Source organism: Zeus faber, assembly GCF_960531495.2.
Source record: "Zeus faber genome assembly, chromosome: 22".
Taxonomy (NCBI): Eukaryota; Metazoa; Chordata; class Actinopteri; order Zeiformes; family Zeidae; genus Zeus; species Zeus faber.
This window is the reverse complement of record NC_137209.1, coordinates 7860676-7878290: the sequence shown is the minus strand read 5'-3', so window position 1 is coordinate 7878290 and position 17615 is coordinate 7860676. Positions and strand designations below refer to the sequence as shown.

Here is a 17615-nt window from a genome sequence, read left to right as displayed (position 1 = left end):
CTAAAAAACAAGTGATACAAATGATAATAATGCCTCTTTTGCAGGCTCCCATTCTCCCAATTCTTCCTTCCACTATTTCAAAAAATATGAATGAATCGTGCCTTTCACCAGTTCGATCTGGAGTTTTCTGGCCTGCCGATTTGACTTGTGTCGTTCATGTTACAATTTTTGGGTGGAAAATCCTGAACTGGTCGACTGAGTACTTTAAATGTAAAAAAAAAAAAGGGGGGGGTGGGGGGGAAGGTGCCAGAATGCGAAGCAGAAGAAACCCCGTCCCCCACCCCCACCCGCCCTTTTGCAGATCCTGTTCAGAAACAGGAAGTTTTCACACGCTCGGCTGCATTCGCAGTCTGACCTGGACCCTGCCGAGCCATGGACGTCTACCAGGACGCCACGCCATACCTGCTGCCTGGCCAGGTCGCAGGTGAGGAAATTATATGGATAAGAATTCTAAAATCAGCCGTGAATTACTATCAGGTTATGCTATACTGTCTGATAATGTTTAAGTCGGGAGGTAGTGGTAGCAGGGGCAGACTGGGGCGAAAAACTGGCCCGGGACTTTGACCCTGGACGGCCCACGCTATTCACAAAGCATTCGTCAGGGGGGTGACCTTTACTCCTGCATTCTGGTGAACGTTCAGGCCAGTAAATCAGGAAATAACGAGTCAACGAAACATGTTACAACACCTGCCTCACCTGAGCACCTGTTTCTAAATTCAGCCGGATACGAGGGCAGGGAATCAGAAATGACATCAGAATTCCATGTGTTGGTGCAATATGATGAGTACTCACACGTAGTGTGAGTACTCATCATATAGTGTGTGTAATTGGGTCGACAAAAACAAAAACAAGAATACTTAGTCGTGGCTGAGAGGGGGGGGTGGGGTATAAAGGTCATTCTTGGAGGTTGTGAGGTTTGGTTATTTTGCAAAAGCAAGGAGAGTCTACTTTCAGGTGATTCCCGGACGTCGCCTATACTTTGGTACTCCTCCTTTGACTGTGTGTGTGTGTGTGTGTGCGTGTGCGCGCGTGTGCGTGTGTGTTGCCCTCGAAGTGGAGGCATCATATGAGGACGTGTTCGAGGAGGAGACGGCGGGGAGCGGCCTCCTCCTCTCCCACCAGACGGAGAGCCTGGATTCTCCCGACATCCCAGTGAGTTCCAACATGTCTGCCGAGCAAAAAGGTCAACTGCTCCCAACAAGAAGTGAAGCGCTTTCCTTCCAATACCAAAATGCTAAAAAAGTGACTTCATTTAAATGATTTGCCCTTTATATATATATATATATATATATATATATATATATTTTTTTTTTTTTTGCAATTTTATGCATTGCCACTCTTAAAAATGACCCAGTATCGATAAACACCTTTATCACTTTCTTCCCAACGATCGAAAAAGTACGACCTTCCCTTTAAGATGGGCCCGGTAACTTCAACCCCCTCAAAGTTCTCCAGACGCACTGGTTCCCTTCACAGGAATCGTTCTGCGCAAAGTCCTTCCTCTTGAGAATCATGGCCTTGTGTCATCAATCACCGTGCGTGTGTGTGTGTGTGTGTGTGTGCGCGCTTGTTTCCGTGTGTCTCCAGCTGATGTGCGGTCCCGTGGAGCTGCTGGAGCGGAGGCTGCTGGTGCTCAGGGGCATCCTGGAGAGCGAGGGCGTCTTCCTCAACGAGCTGGAGACCTTGCTGACGGTGACTCCGCCGCCCCCCCCCCCCGGCCTCTTGTAGCCGTTTCTTTGGTGTATCCAGAAAGACGACATGGTGACGGTCGCGGTGAGGGAGTCCAATGGCGGGAGATGGTCGGTGGGGGGAGTGGAACTCAATTTGGAATCGACATTTTAAGGGTGCAAAAGATGGACCGGGTGGAGACATCGCTCGCCTCAGGAAGTTGCGCCGCAATACAAGCGTCTGGTTCCTCTCTTCCTCTTTGTTGCTTAGGAGGCTTTTTTTTTTTGGATCCGCACGGTCTGCACTCGTCACGGCTCTTTCTCGCCTCTGGACCCCGACCACGGCCCTTTGGTGGATTTCTCTCTCCCGTCGGTTATTTCTCCACTTGTGCTCTGACAAGTTGAAGTGGTAATCCCTAACATTATTTTCGTGAGCCGTGAATTATATAAACCACCTGAGCAAGTTGTGGTCAGTAAACTGTGGATATGGATTAAAAAAAAAATCCCCGCCACCTTTTGTGATCAAGAAAAGAGTGTATGAGGATTTATACTAAATTCATAAATATATACTTTAAATTAATTAAATAAATACAAATGTGTGAAAAAAGAGGGTAAAGCTAGATCAGTTTTCAAATGGAGATCTGGGACTTGAACTGTAGTGCACCCGACACAGAGGATCTGATGGATTACCACTTTAATAAACGCTTTTGGTGCAAATGAATTTCATGAAAATGAAGGCTGTGGCATGTTCTCCAGATTCATTTTGTTCCCTGTCGTCCTTGCCATCCCTCACTGCTTTATCCCTCACCCGGCTCCCCTTTCCCTTCCCTCAAAAACCGCCTCCCCCTCCTCCTCTTCCTCACCAGCCGATGAAGGCTCTGCGGGCCTCGGCCGGCACCTCCCAGCCCGTCTTGTCGGCCCAGCAGGTCCAGACCGTCTTCTTCCAGGTTCCTGAGCTCAGGGACATGCACCGGCAGTTCTACGCCGACCTCAGGGACCTTCTGGGCCCCTACGGGGACCCAGAGCCCGGGCCTGGGGCCGGGGCCGGACCAAACCCAGATCCACAGGATAAGGATCCTCCCCGGTCCATACCGTCAAATGATTTAGGTGCCTATTTGATCAGTACCGGCCGTTCGGCGAGAATCATCTCTTTATAACACATAAAAATGTAAATACCCATGAGGAGTCAGCGTAACAGGTATGAAAATATCAAAAATGTAACTGGATTTTCTGCCTCTCACCCCGAGCAGAAAGAGAGTGGAGTTCTGAGACTCATCATGGAGGTCTGGATCTGACCGTCGGCGACCTGTTTCTGAAAATGGTTGGTGTATGGTGGCGGTTCCCCTGCCACACGCCATCGAGTGGCTTTTCCCGGCCTCCCCGATGTTGTGGCAAGAGAGGGTGGCGAGCTGTAACGAGCCGGGAGCACGTGGAACGCTGTGGGGGATGGGTGATTTAACCCGTGCTCATTGACTGCTCTGTTGAGCAACAGGAGCTTAGCCACCCCTGATCTCGGGCCCTATTAACTAGACCCCAGACAGGTGCGGCTGCTTAAATCCCACCAACCCCACACCACGTGTGTATAAAACATTTTCATTTTACTGGTATGAGAGGATCACGAGATCATCCACGACTCAGATCACACGTTTTTAAGTCGGGTTACACATATCTATAGTTGAATCGGTGTTGTTCGACTGGTGTTCTCCGGCAGGTGAGCCAGTTTGGTGTGTACCGCGGCTTCATCGAGAACTATGAGAGCGCCGTGGACGTTGTGCGCAGGTGCTCCCACTCAGATGAGCGCTTCAGAACGCTGGCCCAGGTATCACACCCCACACTGAAACACTCCTTTCAAGTCCTATGTATGTTTTGCATTGTTGTTGGTGGTGGGGTCTGCCACAATTTTGTGTATTTTGGCTTTAAAATATCTATCTATCTATCTATCTATCTATCTATCTATCTATCTATCTATCTATCTATCTATCTGTCTGTCTGTCTGTCTTCAGAGCATGATGGCTAACAGTGGTTCAGACAAGGCAAGAACCAAATACTCCTTTGAAGGTATGTCGGCATTAAGCCTGGTTTGTAGTCGCAGCAGCGTTGTTTAGTGCGCCGCGCCGTGAAATGACGTCATTGTGGCGCCCGCAACACGGCCGCACAGCGGTGTTGCACGTGGGCGTGCACCTCCCAATTTTTGGAACCCCGCGCCGTGCACTTTAGGTAATTCGAGATGGACGCGTCCGAGGGAAGTTTGTGCGAAGAGCTCCGCCGGTGCAATCTGTACGAACCATCCTTGCGTGACCACAAAACTAACCGGATGGGGGTGAATCCATGGACGGAGATAGCGCCGTCTCTGTCCAAAGTTTGAGACTATTTTGATACCTCGGGACTTCTTCGTAATGTTTACGTCGACAATTTGCACGAACTTGTGTAATGTTTACAGCACTTCCTTCAGTTTCCCCTGGTGGATTGTGCACAGCCCCCCCTGTCTTTCTGGAGAATATCGCCAATGCCGTCTACGCGGCAACGTGCAACTAAATACACCGATCAGCCACAACATTAAAACCACCACTAATAACTACTAATATTGTGTTGCTTCACGTCAAAACAGCTCTGATCCGTTGAGGCATGGACTCCACAAGACCTCTGAAGGTGTCCTGTGGTATCTGGCACCAAGACGTTAGCAGCAGATCCTTTAAGCACATCCCACAGATGCTCCATGGGATCGGACCCTAACCCTTCCCATCCACATGATGTAGACGAAAACATGACTCATCAGACCAGGCCACCTTCTTCCATTGCTCCATGGTCCAGTTCTGACGCCCACCTGCCCATTGTAGGCGCTTTTGGCAGCGGCCAGGGGTCAGCATTGGCACTGTGATTCCTCTGCGGCTACGCAGCCCCATACGCAGCAAGCTGTGATGCACTGTGTGTTCTGACACCAGACAGGCTAGTCGTCACTCCCCACCTGCATCAATGAGCTTTGGGCGCCCATGACCCTGTCGCCGGTTCACTTGTTGTCCTTCCTTGGACTTTTGGTAGGTCCTAACCACTGCATACCGGGAAAACCAACCAAGACCTGTCGTTTTGGAGATGCTCTGACCCAGTCGTCTAGCCATCACAATTTGCTCCTTGTCAAAGTGGCTCAGATCCTTACGCTTGCCCATTTTTTCCTGCTTCCAACACATCAACTCATATATCCCACCCCTTGACAGGTGGGACGAGATGAGCAATGTTATTCACTTCACCAGTCAGTGGTTTTAATGTTGGCTCGCGCTATCTGGGAGTGGCGTGCACCATGAGTTGCACGGCTCCCTTGCGGCGACTGTTACAGAGCCCTCAGAGGTTTCACCAACTAGTCAACTACTATAACCACCGGTCAGCGTTGTTGACAGCAGTCGACTAGATTTACGATCATTATTTTATTTGTGGAATAAAGAGTGCTGCTCGTGTTATTGCTTTTTCGGTGCTTGTAATTCACGCCGTTACAATGGAAGACAACGCGTGTGCACGCACGCGTTGTCAGCAAAGTGCAAACAGTGACATCACCGCTGATTGGATTGGACTGATATTGAGCTCCTTCCTCCTCCAGCTCTCCTGTACAAACCTTTGGACAGAGTCACCAAAACCACGCTGGTGTTGCATGTGAGGCCCTTCATTATTTATTCCTCTCACATTTCATTTTTGCTTGAAATCCCCTTTATACACATTTTCATTGTGTTTTTGTTCAGAAATTCCCTTCGCTCTACTTCTCAATGATCGTTATTCCCTGTCAGGTTTGAAAACGTTTTCAGGAAATTTTTTAAGTTTTTAAGTTTGGCTTGAAGGTTTTATACTCAAACATGACCCACTTGTCACTTTTAAATCATATATAGGGCAATCACATATTCAGTAGTTGATATTTAACATCCAAACCAAGCATTAAACAAGTCAAAAAGCAGATCTATCTCACACCAACACTGGAATTGAAATCAGCTCGAAATAATCCCCATTTCCATTGTGATCGGTTGACGGGTGTTGGGTTTTTGACATTTGGGATTCCCTCCAGGACCTTTTGAACTGGACCCCCAAGGGCCACAGGGACCACGCCCTGCTGCAGGAAGCGCTCAGGCTGTCCCGCAGCTTCCTGTCCGGGGTCAACGAGAGCTCCCACTGCAGGAGAGAGGTCACGCTCAGCCACGGCATGGTGAGAGAGAGAGAGAGAGACAGACAAGATAGATAGAAAGATAGATCGATCAATTGATAGATAGATAGATAGAATGACGGATGGATGGATGGATAGATGGATAGACAGACAGATACAGTAGATAGATAGATAGACAGAACGATAGATGAATATAGATAGGTAGCTGGATATGTAGACAGGTAGGTAGATAGATGGATGGATGATGGATAGATAGATAGTTGTCAAGTTGACCAATAAACATAGAAGATAAAAATAGAGAATTTGTCTCGACAGATACATCCAAATAAACATCTAAAGTCTTTATTTTTATCTGTATTGTGTGTGTGTGTGTGTGTGTGTGTCTGTCTGTCTGTCTGTCTGTCAGCGGCGGAAGCTGATGCGGGACGGCTTCGTGGTGGACGCGTGCGAGGGCGAGCGTCACCTCCGTCACCTCTTCCTCTACACCGACCTCCTGCTGTGCACCAAGCTCAAACCCGGAGCCAGAGGGTGAGGCGGGCGAGGCAATTGCCTGGAGCCTCGTGAATTTGTGTGGCTTTTTCTTTTTTTTTCTTCTTCATAAAAACTCCAGCGACCAGCGCTGTGCGTCACTCACATCCCATAAGTATCCCGACAATTAGAATAATAACGACACATCGATTAACTACATCGACTTGTAGTGCTGGGACTTTGGTGGTGAAAAGTTTGTCTCTTTTTAGAGATTCTGCTCTTTACGCGAATGGAATTGTCACATGAATGTCATCTGAATTCATTACATAAGATAAATAAACCAGGTGAATAAGAAAAATAAATAATACAACTTGTTACGCGGCACTACAAGGATTATCATCAGTACAAAACGTTTGGGTTGTGCTACAACCCTGGTTTTCCCAATGTAGAACGAGAGTTCTTAGTCCGCCTTCAGCTGCTTCCAGACAGCTCCCCTGAATGAAGCTGAAAGCCCCTTTAAACCAACCAGGTCTCAGCTTGGCCCCGACAGGCTGTGATTGGGCCACTCTTACCTCCTCTGACATATTCAGCTCTTGAGCGATGCCACCGGTAGGAACTCTCATTGTTCATCCGTAAATCCCGGGATGCAGCACAACCCAAACGTGTTACTTCATTCAGATCTCGAGTTCTTATGCCGTATTGTACAGCCACCACCCTCACCCGCCGCGAGGTCAGAACCGATGTGTCCTACGCAAGCCCCCAAAGGCAGAGCCATAGCACCCAGGGTCCCAGTAGTCCATTCCAAGGACCAACTGGCAGATGTGACCTCAACCCCCACTTACAGCATATAAGAACCCATTCATACGGTGTGGAGGTAAATGATGTTACCACCCCCCGGACCCACCACAATGCTCGTGGGTGGGGATTCCTCATACGGCTGAGCTTGTATCACCTGACCGTAACAGACTCTCAACCGCATAGCTTCACCCTGTACACAACACCTCGCAGCTGTCAAAACAGCCTGCGCCGGTGCTGACGGCGTCACGTGGAGACGGTAGAATCTGGTGAACGTGCGCGGTGCCGCCCGGGGAAATAGCACCGCACACCTCCTCGACCGAAGCGCCGGGACAGGTCACAGAGTATGCGGCAGCACTCAGCCATTACCCCACCTCCGCCATCCGCCCTGTTCTCCGGGAGCTTTTAAAGTCGCTCTGGCATTGCCGGCTTCGAACCCTCAGGTCTTGGAACACCAACGACTTACAGTGTCTCTTTGAGCCATAGAGCCTGATGAAGCTTGGTCTTCTCCTCCAACCATTGAATTCACGGAAGTCCTCAAGTCCTCTGACTCTCAGGTTTTCATTTCCTTGTGGTCACAGGTGGAAAAGCAGAACTTGAACATGTGAAGGCAGCGTCTGAACCATCACGGCACCAGGCCTGCCCCGCGCCGGGCTCACTCGGCGTCCGACCCGAAAATGTACAACAACATAAATAAAAATAAATAACAAACGAGGAGGAAAAAAATACATTTTCAGGGTTTCCTAATTACCTTCTAATAGTTTTTTCTCACTAGTCATGAATGTATTAAGTGAGGTGGAGAAGGGCCTCGCATTGGTCCTGCCTGGGGCCCCCTAATCACTAAGACCGCCCCTGTATGTGAGACAGGCGAAACGGGTGAGGCAGAATTTGAGGTGTGTGTGTATGTGTGTGTGTGTGTGTGTGTGTGTGTGTGTGTGTGTGTGTGTGTGTGTGCGCGCGTGTGTGCGGCAGAAAACAGGCCCAGTACAGGTTCTGCTGGTACACACCGCTGTCCCGCGTCAAGCTACGGTGGAGGACGGAGGAGCATGAGCACGCTGATGTACACGCCCGCACACACACGCACACCATCAGGACCAAGATGTTCCAGCTCCGGCAGCAGCAGCAGCGCACGGTGTGTGTGTGTGTGTGTTGTTTATGTATTTGTGTGTGTGCGTATAGATTTGCATAACAGAGATAGAAAGGACAAACAAGGGGCAAACAAGTCATTTCGATGGTTGGAATAATAATAGAATAATAAAATAATAAATCTTGAAAAGTGTGTAGATGTGTTAAATTGCACTTTGACCTTTTATGATGTTTTTCTGTCTCTTTTTAGATTGTGTTCTTGTGTTAAGTATGTAGTTATCAGTCCTGTTTTATTATGTCTTTGTAAATATTTTTAGATTTTTATTTATATGCTTTTATTGCTTTTACAAAATGCCTGTTATGGAAAGCACTTTGAATTATATAGACGGATGGATGGATGGATGAATGGATAGTTGTCAAGTTGAAGAAAAAAAATAGAAAAATGTTGTACTATATTTGTAACTATAACTTGTGTGTGTGTGTGTGTGTGTGTATGTGTGTGTGTGAAGGGGGAGTCCAAAGGCTCGTCGGTTCGCTGCAGGAAGAAGTTGGAACAGATAAAGATGATGCTGCTCACACACACACATGTTCACCGCTTGGAGCTGCACAGCCTGTGTGGCAAGGTACACACACACACACACACACACACACACACACACACACACACACGTACAACGAGCGTTACATTTCACAAGGTCCTCCAATGTCTTCCAATTTCTATAATTCAATTTACAAATATTCCACAGTTATAAATCATTAAATAATCAGATTATCAGAGGTGGGAAATCCGGGTTTTTGTGCCGACCATCTGGATCTGCCCATTAGGATCTACACAGTGATCCAAGTCAAAGCGTACCCGCTCCCTATGTAGATATAAACGGCTCATTCTAAGGTATCGAAAACACGATTCTTATTTTCATAGTATCATACACTAATTCTAACATACTTGTGAATATTTTATTCAATTTCCGCGAAGTCCGTTCAGTAAATTCTACACACTGCACCTTTAAAAAGTATGAGCTGTATACCTCACTCACTGATACCTGCAGACATGGTGATTCGCAAATGAGACGCTGTAATTAAAATGTGTTATTTTTATGTATGTCAATGATGTGCGCAGCGGCGTACGTGTGAATGTGTGAGTGTGTTATTTTGAGCTGGTGTGTCTCTGCAGAGTCGCTCTGTGCTGCTCTCCTCCCTGTTCGAGCTGGAGGAGTGGAGGGAGGCCATCTGCAAGCTGAGCACAGACAGTGAGTCACTGTCTGAGTTTGACATCCATCATCACATCCTTGAGTCACTTCATGCAGCTTTAAAACAAGAAAAATGATAAAAGATACAATAGCAACATTTTATTGAACATTATTATTATTATTATTATTATTATTATTATTATTATTAGACACAGGCACAGACACAGGACAATAATAATAATATTATTATTATTTTTATTATGACTAACTTGGTCTAACTTGTGTCATCTCCAGATGTGGAAACGCTTCCTCCAGATCTTCTCACCCTCACCAGCGCCTGTGCTAAATTGAGGATGACCCAGCAGCCACCGTTGCACAGCATGGATGGTGACACATTATCTCTCTGTCTGTCTCTCTCTCGCTCTCTCTGTCTCTCTGTCTCTCTCTCTCTCTCTCTCTCTCTGATTGATGTTGTCACACTATCTCTGCAAACACACACCCACACACGTCCTGTGTCTGGACGGACGTTTGTCGCCACTGTTCCTGTGGCCTCATGGCGGTTTCTTCACTCTTCACCTTCCCCCATCTCCCTCCAGACAACATGGCCGACTCTCTGTGTGGAACTCTGAGCGTGGCGGTCCACTCCGCCTGTGGACTGCGGTGCCCGGCATGTAGGTTACCAGCGCCCGCTGCGGAACTTTGTTTTGTGTGGAAATCCTCTCGGATCCCCTCTTTAAGATGGTGGTAATCGTTCCATCCGTCCCGTCCCGCAGACGCGTATGTGTGCGTGGAGGTGGACGGCGTCGGCCTCTACGAGAACCAGGCTCGCAGCCACTCCTGCCTCCCCAGCCTCAGCCCCCAGTGGGAGCAGGTGGGTGTGAAACCCCTGGTTTTTCATTCGTTCATTTATCTATTTGTTTCTTCATCTCTCTCTCTCTCTCTCTCTCAGGAGTTTTGGTTCCAGGTGGAAGGCGCTCGGACGCTGAGGCTGCTGTGCGTCAGTGAGGCGGACGCCGGACGGAGCGAGGACGACTCAGTCCTGGGGAAGGCCTCCGTGAAGGTACGAGTGTGCGTACGGCGCCAAAGCGTAAGCAAATGCAGCATCCACCTTCGGATCGAAGGGGCGAATCTTGACGTTTGGATTTTTTTGGAATAAAAGAATCGCCAAGGTGATGCAAAGGTTTTTTTTTGTGTGCAACACTGTGAAACAGTTGCATTCTGGAGGCACACAGAAGAAAGAAGCCGACATTTGACTACAAATGTGTTTCACTTCCCCTTTCTTCAAGAAGTTACTTTTGTCATAGGGTGACATGGGGTGGCCATCCATCCGGTTTTTAGGCCAGGCAGTCTGGTTTTGAAATACTGTGTCTGTTCACCAGTGCAACCTTTTGCCAGACACTCATTTGTCCTCCTTTTGAGATCATCCCTATTTTATACTTTATCTAAGGGTATATAATAAAAAAAACAATATGTGTGTGTGTGTATATATATATATATATATGTGTGTGTGTGTGTGTGTGTGTGTGTGTGTGTGTGTGTGTGTGTGTGTACTGTATATATAAATAATAATTATAAATAAATATATAAGAAAATACAAAAAAGAATAAATAAATAAATTAAAAAAAAAAAATATATATATATATATATATATAAACAAAATATATATATATATATATATACATTTCCTTAAGAATTCCTAAGAAAATCTACCTATAGCAGTAGGCAGTGGCGTCGTTAGGGGTGGGCATCCGGAGCGGGGTATTCGTTATCCGGTAATTTGCCGGGTTTTTGACTGGGAAAATCTGTTGAAGTCCGACATATTTAAATCTCTGTGGTCATAATATCCGGTGGAAATAATTCCCTCTAAGCACAATTTTAATTCGTTTTGGGCGATAAAACAATATCTATTCCCATATTTTTTCCCCTCTATGTTGAAATAAAATAGACTCGACCACTTCGATACCGATAAGATCCGCAGATCTGTTCACTCCCGCGCTGGGCAAGTCGCAACAGAGAGACAATCAGTTTGGACGATCTGATTCTGACCTTTCACCTCTGAACAATCACGTTTGTCGCCATGAGAGAAGCTCCGCCCGCAGGTTACGCTTGTCAACACAGTGCACAGGGAGCGGCAGCGTCCTAAACTGAGAGGAGAAGCAGAAAGATGATGTGTCGCTGGGACACATACGTCCATAGTTGGGGTTTTTTTGTTAGTTTTTTTGATATATTTAAGTTCTGACCCAAAGCAGACGGTTAATAGTCATGCTGTAAAATATGTCGACGGGACGTCCCGACGAAGACGGACAACACCACAAACTTTATTTATTTGGCATATTAAATTTGTTTTTGATTTGATCAAACTTTTTTATTTTAGTGTAATATTAATTAAAGCAGCTGCACTTGTTACTTATTGTTCACAAACGGAAATTATGTGATTTCAAGTCGTAATATTCCTAATATTTTTTACATCTTTTAAAGTACCTTAACAAACAGGGCTTCTTTTATTTTGAATATTCATTTTAAAAATATATATTTTACATCTACATACCTTGATGATGTCATTCTCTATACAGCCTGCCTACAGTTTGAAGTAATATTTGACCGGAATCTCTCCCATTTGTCCGGGAAATTGAAATCTTCCAGGACATGCTGACCAGCAACAATTTTTTCTCACAGAAACTCTGATCCGGGGCTTCAGCTCTGAATGCTTTATGAATAACCCTGGATCACAAAGTGTGTGTGTGTGTGTGTGTGCGTGTGTGTGTGTGTGTGTGTGTGTGTGTGCATTGGAGAGGGAGCGATCGTGGGTCCCATTCCTCTAAATAAAGCAAATAAAAACATTAGATGTATTTTATTTTACTCAATTTCCTTATTGACTGAAACAAAAAAAAGCACCATGCATAACGGTGACACTCGCTCATTCCCCCCCAAATTGTTCTCCTTTTTTATGTTATGGAAGTGGTCACCGTATCGTGACACAGACCTCAAAATGCTATTTAAGGAAGCGGATTGTGCCATGTGGGGAAAAAAAATAAAAAAATTCATAACGCTAAAGAATTCTCAGAGGCAATCTTTTTTTCACAACAATATTTTGAACTTCCTCCCAATCTTCCTCTTCCTGAACCTCTTCCTTAGCTACGAACAAACAGACAGGTAGAGACGCTAACGTGCTTAGAGATTCTTTGTCTCTCAGCTGGACGGCACGTCTCTCCAGAAGAAGACGCGACGGACGCTGCCGCTCGGTCCGATCCAGCTGACCCTGTCCTTGATGTTCCACCCACACCCCCTGGGGGCCCCGAGCCTCGCCCCAGGCGGGCCACGCGCGGTGTTTGGCATCCCCATCGGGACGGCGGCGCGGTACGGTCCCCCGTGACAACCCACTTCTCCAATTGCACGGAGACGACCCGGTCCGAGCGCCGCTACAAAACTAAAAATGTCACTTCTTCATTGGTGCTTTCCCTGTTCTGCCTGGTTGTAAAATGATTCATTTTCGGGAAGTGAAGTGATGTCGTTGTGGATAATGCAATAATGAGAAGCTGTGAATAGCAGAAGTGGTGCAACGCTTGGGTTTAAAGTGTGTGTGTGTGTGTGTGTGTGTGTGTGTGTGTGTGTGTGTGTGTGTGTGTGTGTGTGCGCGCGCGCCTCTCTCTGTGTCCAGGCAGGAGGGGGTGCTGGTGCCTCACGTGGTGCGCTGCTGCGTGGAGGAGGTGGAGCGCAGGGGGATGGAGGAGGTCGGGATCTACAGGGTCTCTGGGGCCGCCTGCGACATCGGCTCCCTGAAAAAGGCCTTCGACAGCGGTAAGAGCGCGGCGGAGCTATCACTGCAAGATAACATTCGATCAGATCAGTGTTTTTTACAACCACTGTGCCGTGACACACGAGAGAGCTCGTCAGGTAATGGAAACTAGCTCTTGTGTTGCAAGATCAAACGGGCTGGACCCCACATTAAAAGGATGCCAGGGTGCTTCCGTAAAGTGGTGCAGTGGCTGTTGTCTCTCAGCTCCAGAGACTGGGCTCGAAATCTCAAGGGTCCCGTCTCCAGGTATCTGTGTTTTGCATGTTGTTCTACCCATGGGTTGTGTGTTCTATCCACAGTTCTACCCATGGTTTGCACACTACCCATGGTTTGCATGTTTTTCTACCCATGGTTTGCATGTTGTTCTACCCATGGGTTGCACTTTCTACCTATGGTTTTTCATGTTGTTTTTCCCATGGTTCTACCCATGGTTTGCATGTCCGACCAAAGGTTTGCATGTCCTACCTGTGGTTTGCACCTTCTCCATATAGGTTACATGTTCTACACATGGTTTGCATGTTCTACCCATAGTTCTACCCGTGGTTTGCATGTTCCTCTCATGGCTCTACCCATGGTTTGCATGTTCTACCCCTGGTTTGCTTGTTCTACCCAAGGGTTGAGTGTTCTTCCCATTGGTTGCATGTTCCTCCCATGGTTCCAACCCTGGTTTGCACGTTCTCCCTGTGATTTGCATGTACTACAAATTGGTTACACATTCTACCCATGGGTTGCATCTTTTACCCAGGGTTCTACCCATGGTTTGAATGTTCCAACCATAATTTGCATGTTCTACCCATGGTTTGCACGGTCTATCCATGGTTTGCACATTCTACCCGTGGTTTGCATGATCTACCCGTGGTTTGCACGTTTTACCCGGTTTGCATGTTCTACCCGTGGTTTGCTTGTTCTGCCCATGGTGTGCATGTTCTCCCCATTGGTTTCATGTTCCTTCCGTGGTTCTACCCATAATTTGCAGGCTCTACCCGTGGTTTGCACGTTCTACCCATAGGTTACATGTTCTACCCACGGTTCTACCTGTGATTTGCATATTGTAGCCATGGTTTGCATGTTCTGACCAAGGGTTGAAAGTTCTACCCATTAGTTGCATGTTCCTTCCGTGGTTCTACCCAGGATTTGGAAATACTACCCGTGGTTTGCATGATCTACCCGTGGTTTGCGCATTCTACTCATGGTATGCACGTTCTACCCATGGTTTGCATTGTCTGACCAAGGGGTAAACGTTCGACCCATTAGTTGCATGTTCCTCCAGTGGTTCTACCCATGGTTTGCACGTTCTACCAGAAGTTTGCACATTCTACCAATGGGTTGCACGTTCTACCTAGTACTTGTCGGCGCAAGTCTTTTAGCTTTAACCAATCACAGCACTGGTTGCACTCCCTGCTGATTGGCTGACTACTGACCGGACATACTAACCTGACTAACTAAGGGGGGTGGACGCTCTGTGTCCAGATCTGCGTGAAGCCGTCTCCAGGATCAGACGAGCCGAAGTAAACACGGTCTCGGGCGTCCTCAAACTCTACTTCAGGGAACTCCCAGAACCCCTTGTTCCGGCCGAGCTGTTCCAGAGCCTGGTCTCAGTGTTGGGTATTGTAGGACACGCGCGCACGCACGCACGCACGGACACACACACACATACACACACACTCTTTATCTCCAACAATGTGCGGTTCTATATTTTGTGTAGACATGGACATGAACTCCAGACTGGCCTCCATGTTGTCTTTGCTTCAGTCCTGCCCTGACGCCAACCGCTCCACCTTCCTCTACTTCCTGCACCACCTACAGCGGTACACACACACACACACACACACACACACACACACAGACAGTATTTGTTATAATATTGTCTTTGGCCTCATGGACCTGACGGTTTTTCTTTTTCAAATTGTTCCTGCTTCTAGGGTTTCCTTGAGGCAGGAGGTGAATAAAATGTCTCTGATCAACCTGGCGACAGTCTTTGGTCCCAGCCTCCTCCGTGCTCCCGTGCAACACTGCGGCCCCACGCTGGACATCTCCCAGGAGGTGGTGGTGCAGGTAAGGGGTGGGACATGGAGCAAAGTGACAATGTATTGGATTGAGTGTATTTGTTCATGTTGTAGAATTGAATACCTGGATTCTCACAATGGGAACATTCTTGATTACCTTATTCAGAAGGGACATCAAACTTATAAAGGAACCTCTATTCTATTGTCCAAGGAAATTTGACTCAATATATCATGTCATTTATTCTCATCATGACTAGGACTGGGCGATATATCATTATGGTATTTGTTGTTGTGATATGAGATGTGTGTGTTTGTGTACTTAGGTCCAGGTGCTCTTTCATTACCTGCTCTGTGACGGCCTTCCGCCCGCTCAGACCTCACTACCGTACGACACAGACCTTGAGGAGGAGACCACCCGCTTCTGAGGATCGATGAGCTCCTCCTTGTGCCGTGGTTGGCCAACAAGATTGCGTCCGAAATGGCATACGAGCTTGCGTACTATTTATTGTGGCAAATTACTGTTTAGTGTGAAGCCATGGTATGCTCAAATCATAACAAGTATATCCCAGAGGTTTTTACTTTTCTACAGTTTCTCTATGAGTATTTACAAAATAAAAATATTTATTAATGAAAGTCTGGATTTATGTTTTTTCTTCATCTCTGGAATGGGACTATCAGCTGTTTACGGTGCCGCTTCGATAGAGGAAACATTATGTAGTGCCCGCTAAGGTGCCTCTACGAAACCATTATAGTGTGTGTGAAGTGCCCTATATGTGAACGAGAAAAAAAAAACAGTGACCCACTCGGTGGCTCACCGAGATAAGCTGTTAAAAGAGAACGTCGGTGTTCTGAGACTTGATGGTTCGATGCCATTGACCTTCGGCTACACGAGTGCAACTTTGGAATCTGTGACCAGGTGCGGCAGTGGTTGAGATGCTGCGTTGAAGTCACAGGTTCAAGCTCCCACTTTTCCATAGGTTCGCTTAATCGGGTCATTGTCGGAGAAGACTGAGCTCGGTAAGCCTCGGTGGCTCAAAGGGATAAGTCGTTCGATACGAGTGTCTGTGTGCCGAGTCTTGAGGGTTTGATCTCAGGTGAGCTTTTGAAAGCCAGCATTACCAGTGCGCCTTTAAACACGCCCGGAGAACTCAACAGGCTATGGATGTTACCAGGTGGGGAAGTGGGACATGCTGCTGTCCCTGGTTTAAGTCTCCAAGATCTGTTCCTTTAATCAGGTGTTTGGCGGAGGAGACCGAACTTCTAGAGGTGTGGTGGCTCAAAGAGGTATGTCGTTGGCTCGAGGGCTTTCAAGTTCAGAGGCTTGACGGTTCAATCCCAGGTGAGCTTTTGAAAGCCGGCAAAATAAGAGCGACTTAAAAAGCGCTCAGAGAACAGGCTGGAGTGTGAAGGGGACCTGGTGGCGTGATGGTGTCACAAACCCGGCGCGCATCTGTGGATGTTGGGCAGGCGGCTGGTTTGACTCCCTCTCTGCCCTGGCAGCTGGATCGCAACAACAACAAATCCTGCTGTGGTGGGTCTGGGGGGGGACTTGGCACCCCCCCAGCCTCTGGGAAGTATGAAGCCAGGGGTTTTCGTAGACTGGTTCATGTGGGCTTTGAGCTTTTGCGACATGTTGAGTTTGCTATTGACTTTGTTGTAGGGTTAGACACCCTTGATATGTATTTCACAGAGGTTGCAGTCAAACTGCCAGGTCCCTTCTCTTATATTGCCAGCTTTCAAAAGCTCACCTGGCATTGAACCGTCAAGTCTGGGAAACTCAACATCCTCAGTCAAGAGTCTGATCACATTCTGTCGTCTCCTACGATCATGTGATTAATGGAACAGGACTCGGATGGAAAAGCTGGGACTTGAACCTGCGACAGCAGGAGGGACAAGCTGCATCTGAACGTGTCGCAACACAGGGTTGTGCGGTGTTCAGCTTCTCTGAGGTGATCTTTGCCGGTTTTTCTTCACATCAGGGTCCCCAGTGAAGATCTGGTGCCCGCCTTCGTACACTATGTAACTTCAAAGGAGACTCAGAGTAGAAGATTTTGGAGACTCCACTGTAAAAAGTTTCTGGTATATACTCAGACGGCTCGGTTCCTTTTTCTCTCTTTGTCTCTGGTATATACTCAGATGGCTCGGTTCCTCTTTCTCTCTTCGTCTCTGTCTATGTCGCTCACCCGCAGGAAAGGTGAGGTTAATATATCAATATTTAAACGTCCTTATGTTTCTGATGTTTTTATGAAAAAAAAAAACAACTCACTGTAAAAAATGCAAACAGAATATATTTTAATTCTTAACAATTTTAATTTTAACAATATGTGTCTGAATCAAGGTCCGGATTTCCTGAAGGGTTACTGTTAAACCACGTTTTTATCTTTTTATTATTAACAAATATATATTGCTTCAAACCTCACTGAGGCGTTTATGTGGCTGAGTTTCATAAACAAAAGTTTTTAAAAT

General features: G+C 47.0%; 1 protein-coding gene across 1 annotated transcript; it reads left to right on the top strand.

Annotated features, from left to right (window-relative positions):
- Positions 1-372: 372 nt before the first annotated feature.
- On the top strand, positions 373-15707 carry LOC307247092 (active breakpoint cluster region-related protein; the record flags this gene model as incomplete). Its single annotated transcript, XM_080023157.1, has 23 exons — positions 373-424; positions 1055-1152; positions 1588-1692; positions 2534-2774; positions 2918-2988; positions 3379-3486; positions 3671-3725; positions 5257-5309; positions 5713-5850; positions 6215-6336; positions 8044-8203; positions 8667-8780; positions 9332-9407; positions 9642-9734; positions 9944-10018; positions 10121-10218; positions 10297-10407; positions 12541-12672; positions 12923-13145; positions 14614-14748; positions 14849-14951; positions 15066-15198; positions 15473-15707. The coding sequence occupies 23 exons, from the start codon at positions 373-375 to the stop codon at positions 15572-15574; spliced, it is 2598 nt and encodes an 865-aa protein (XP_079879283.1). The 3' UTR covers positions 15575-15707.
- Between the last annotated feature and the right edge of the window lie 1908 nt (positions 15708-17615).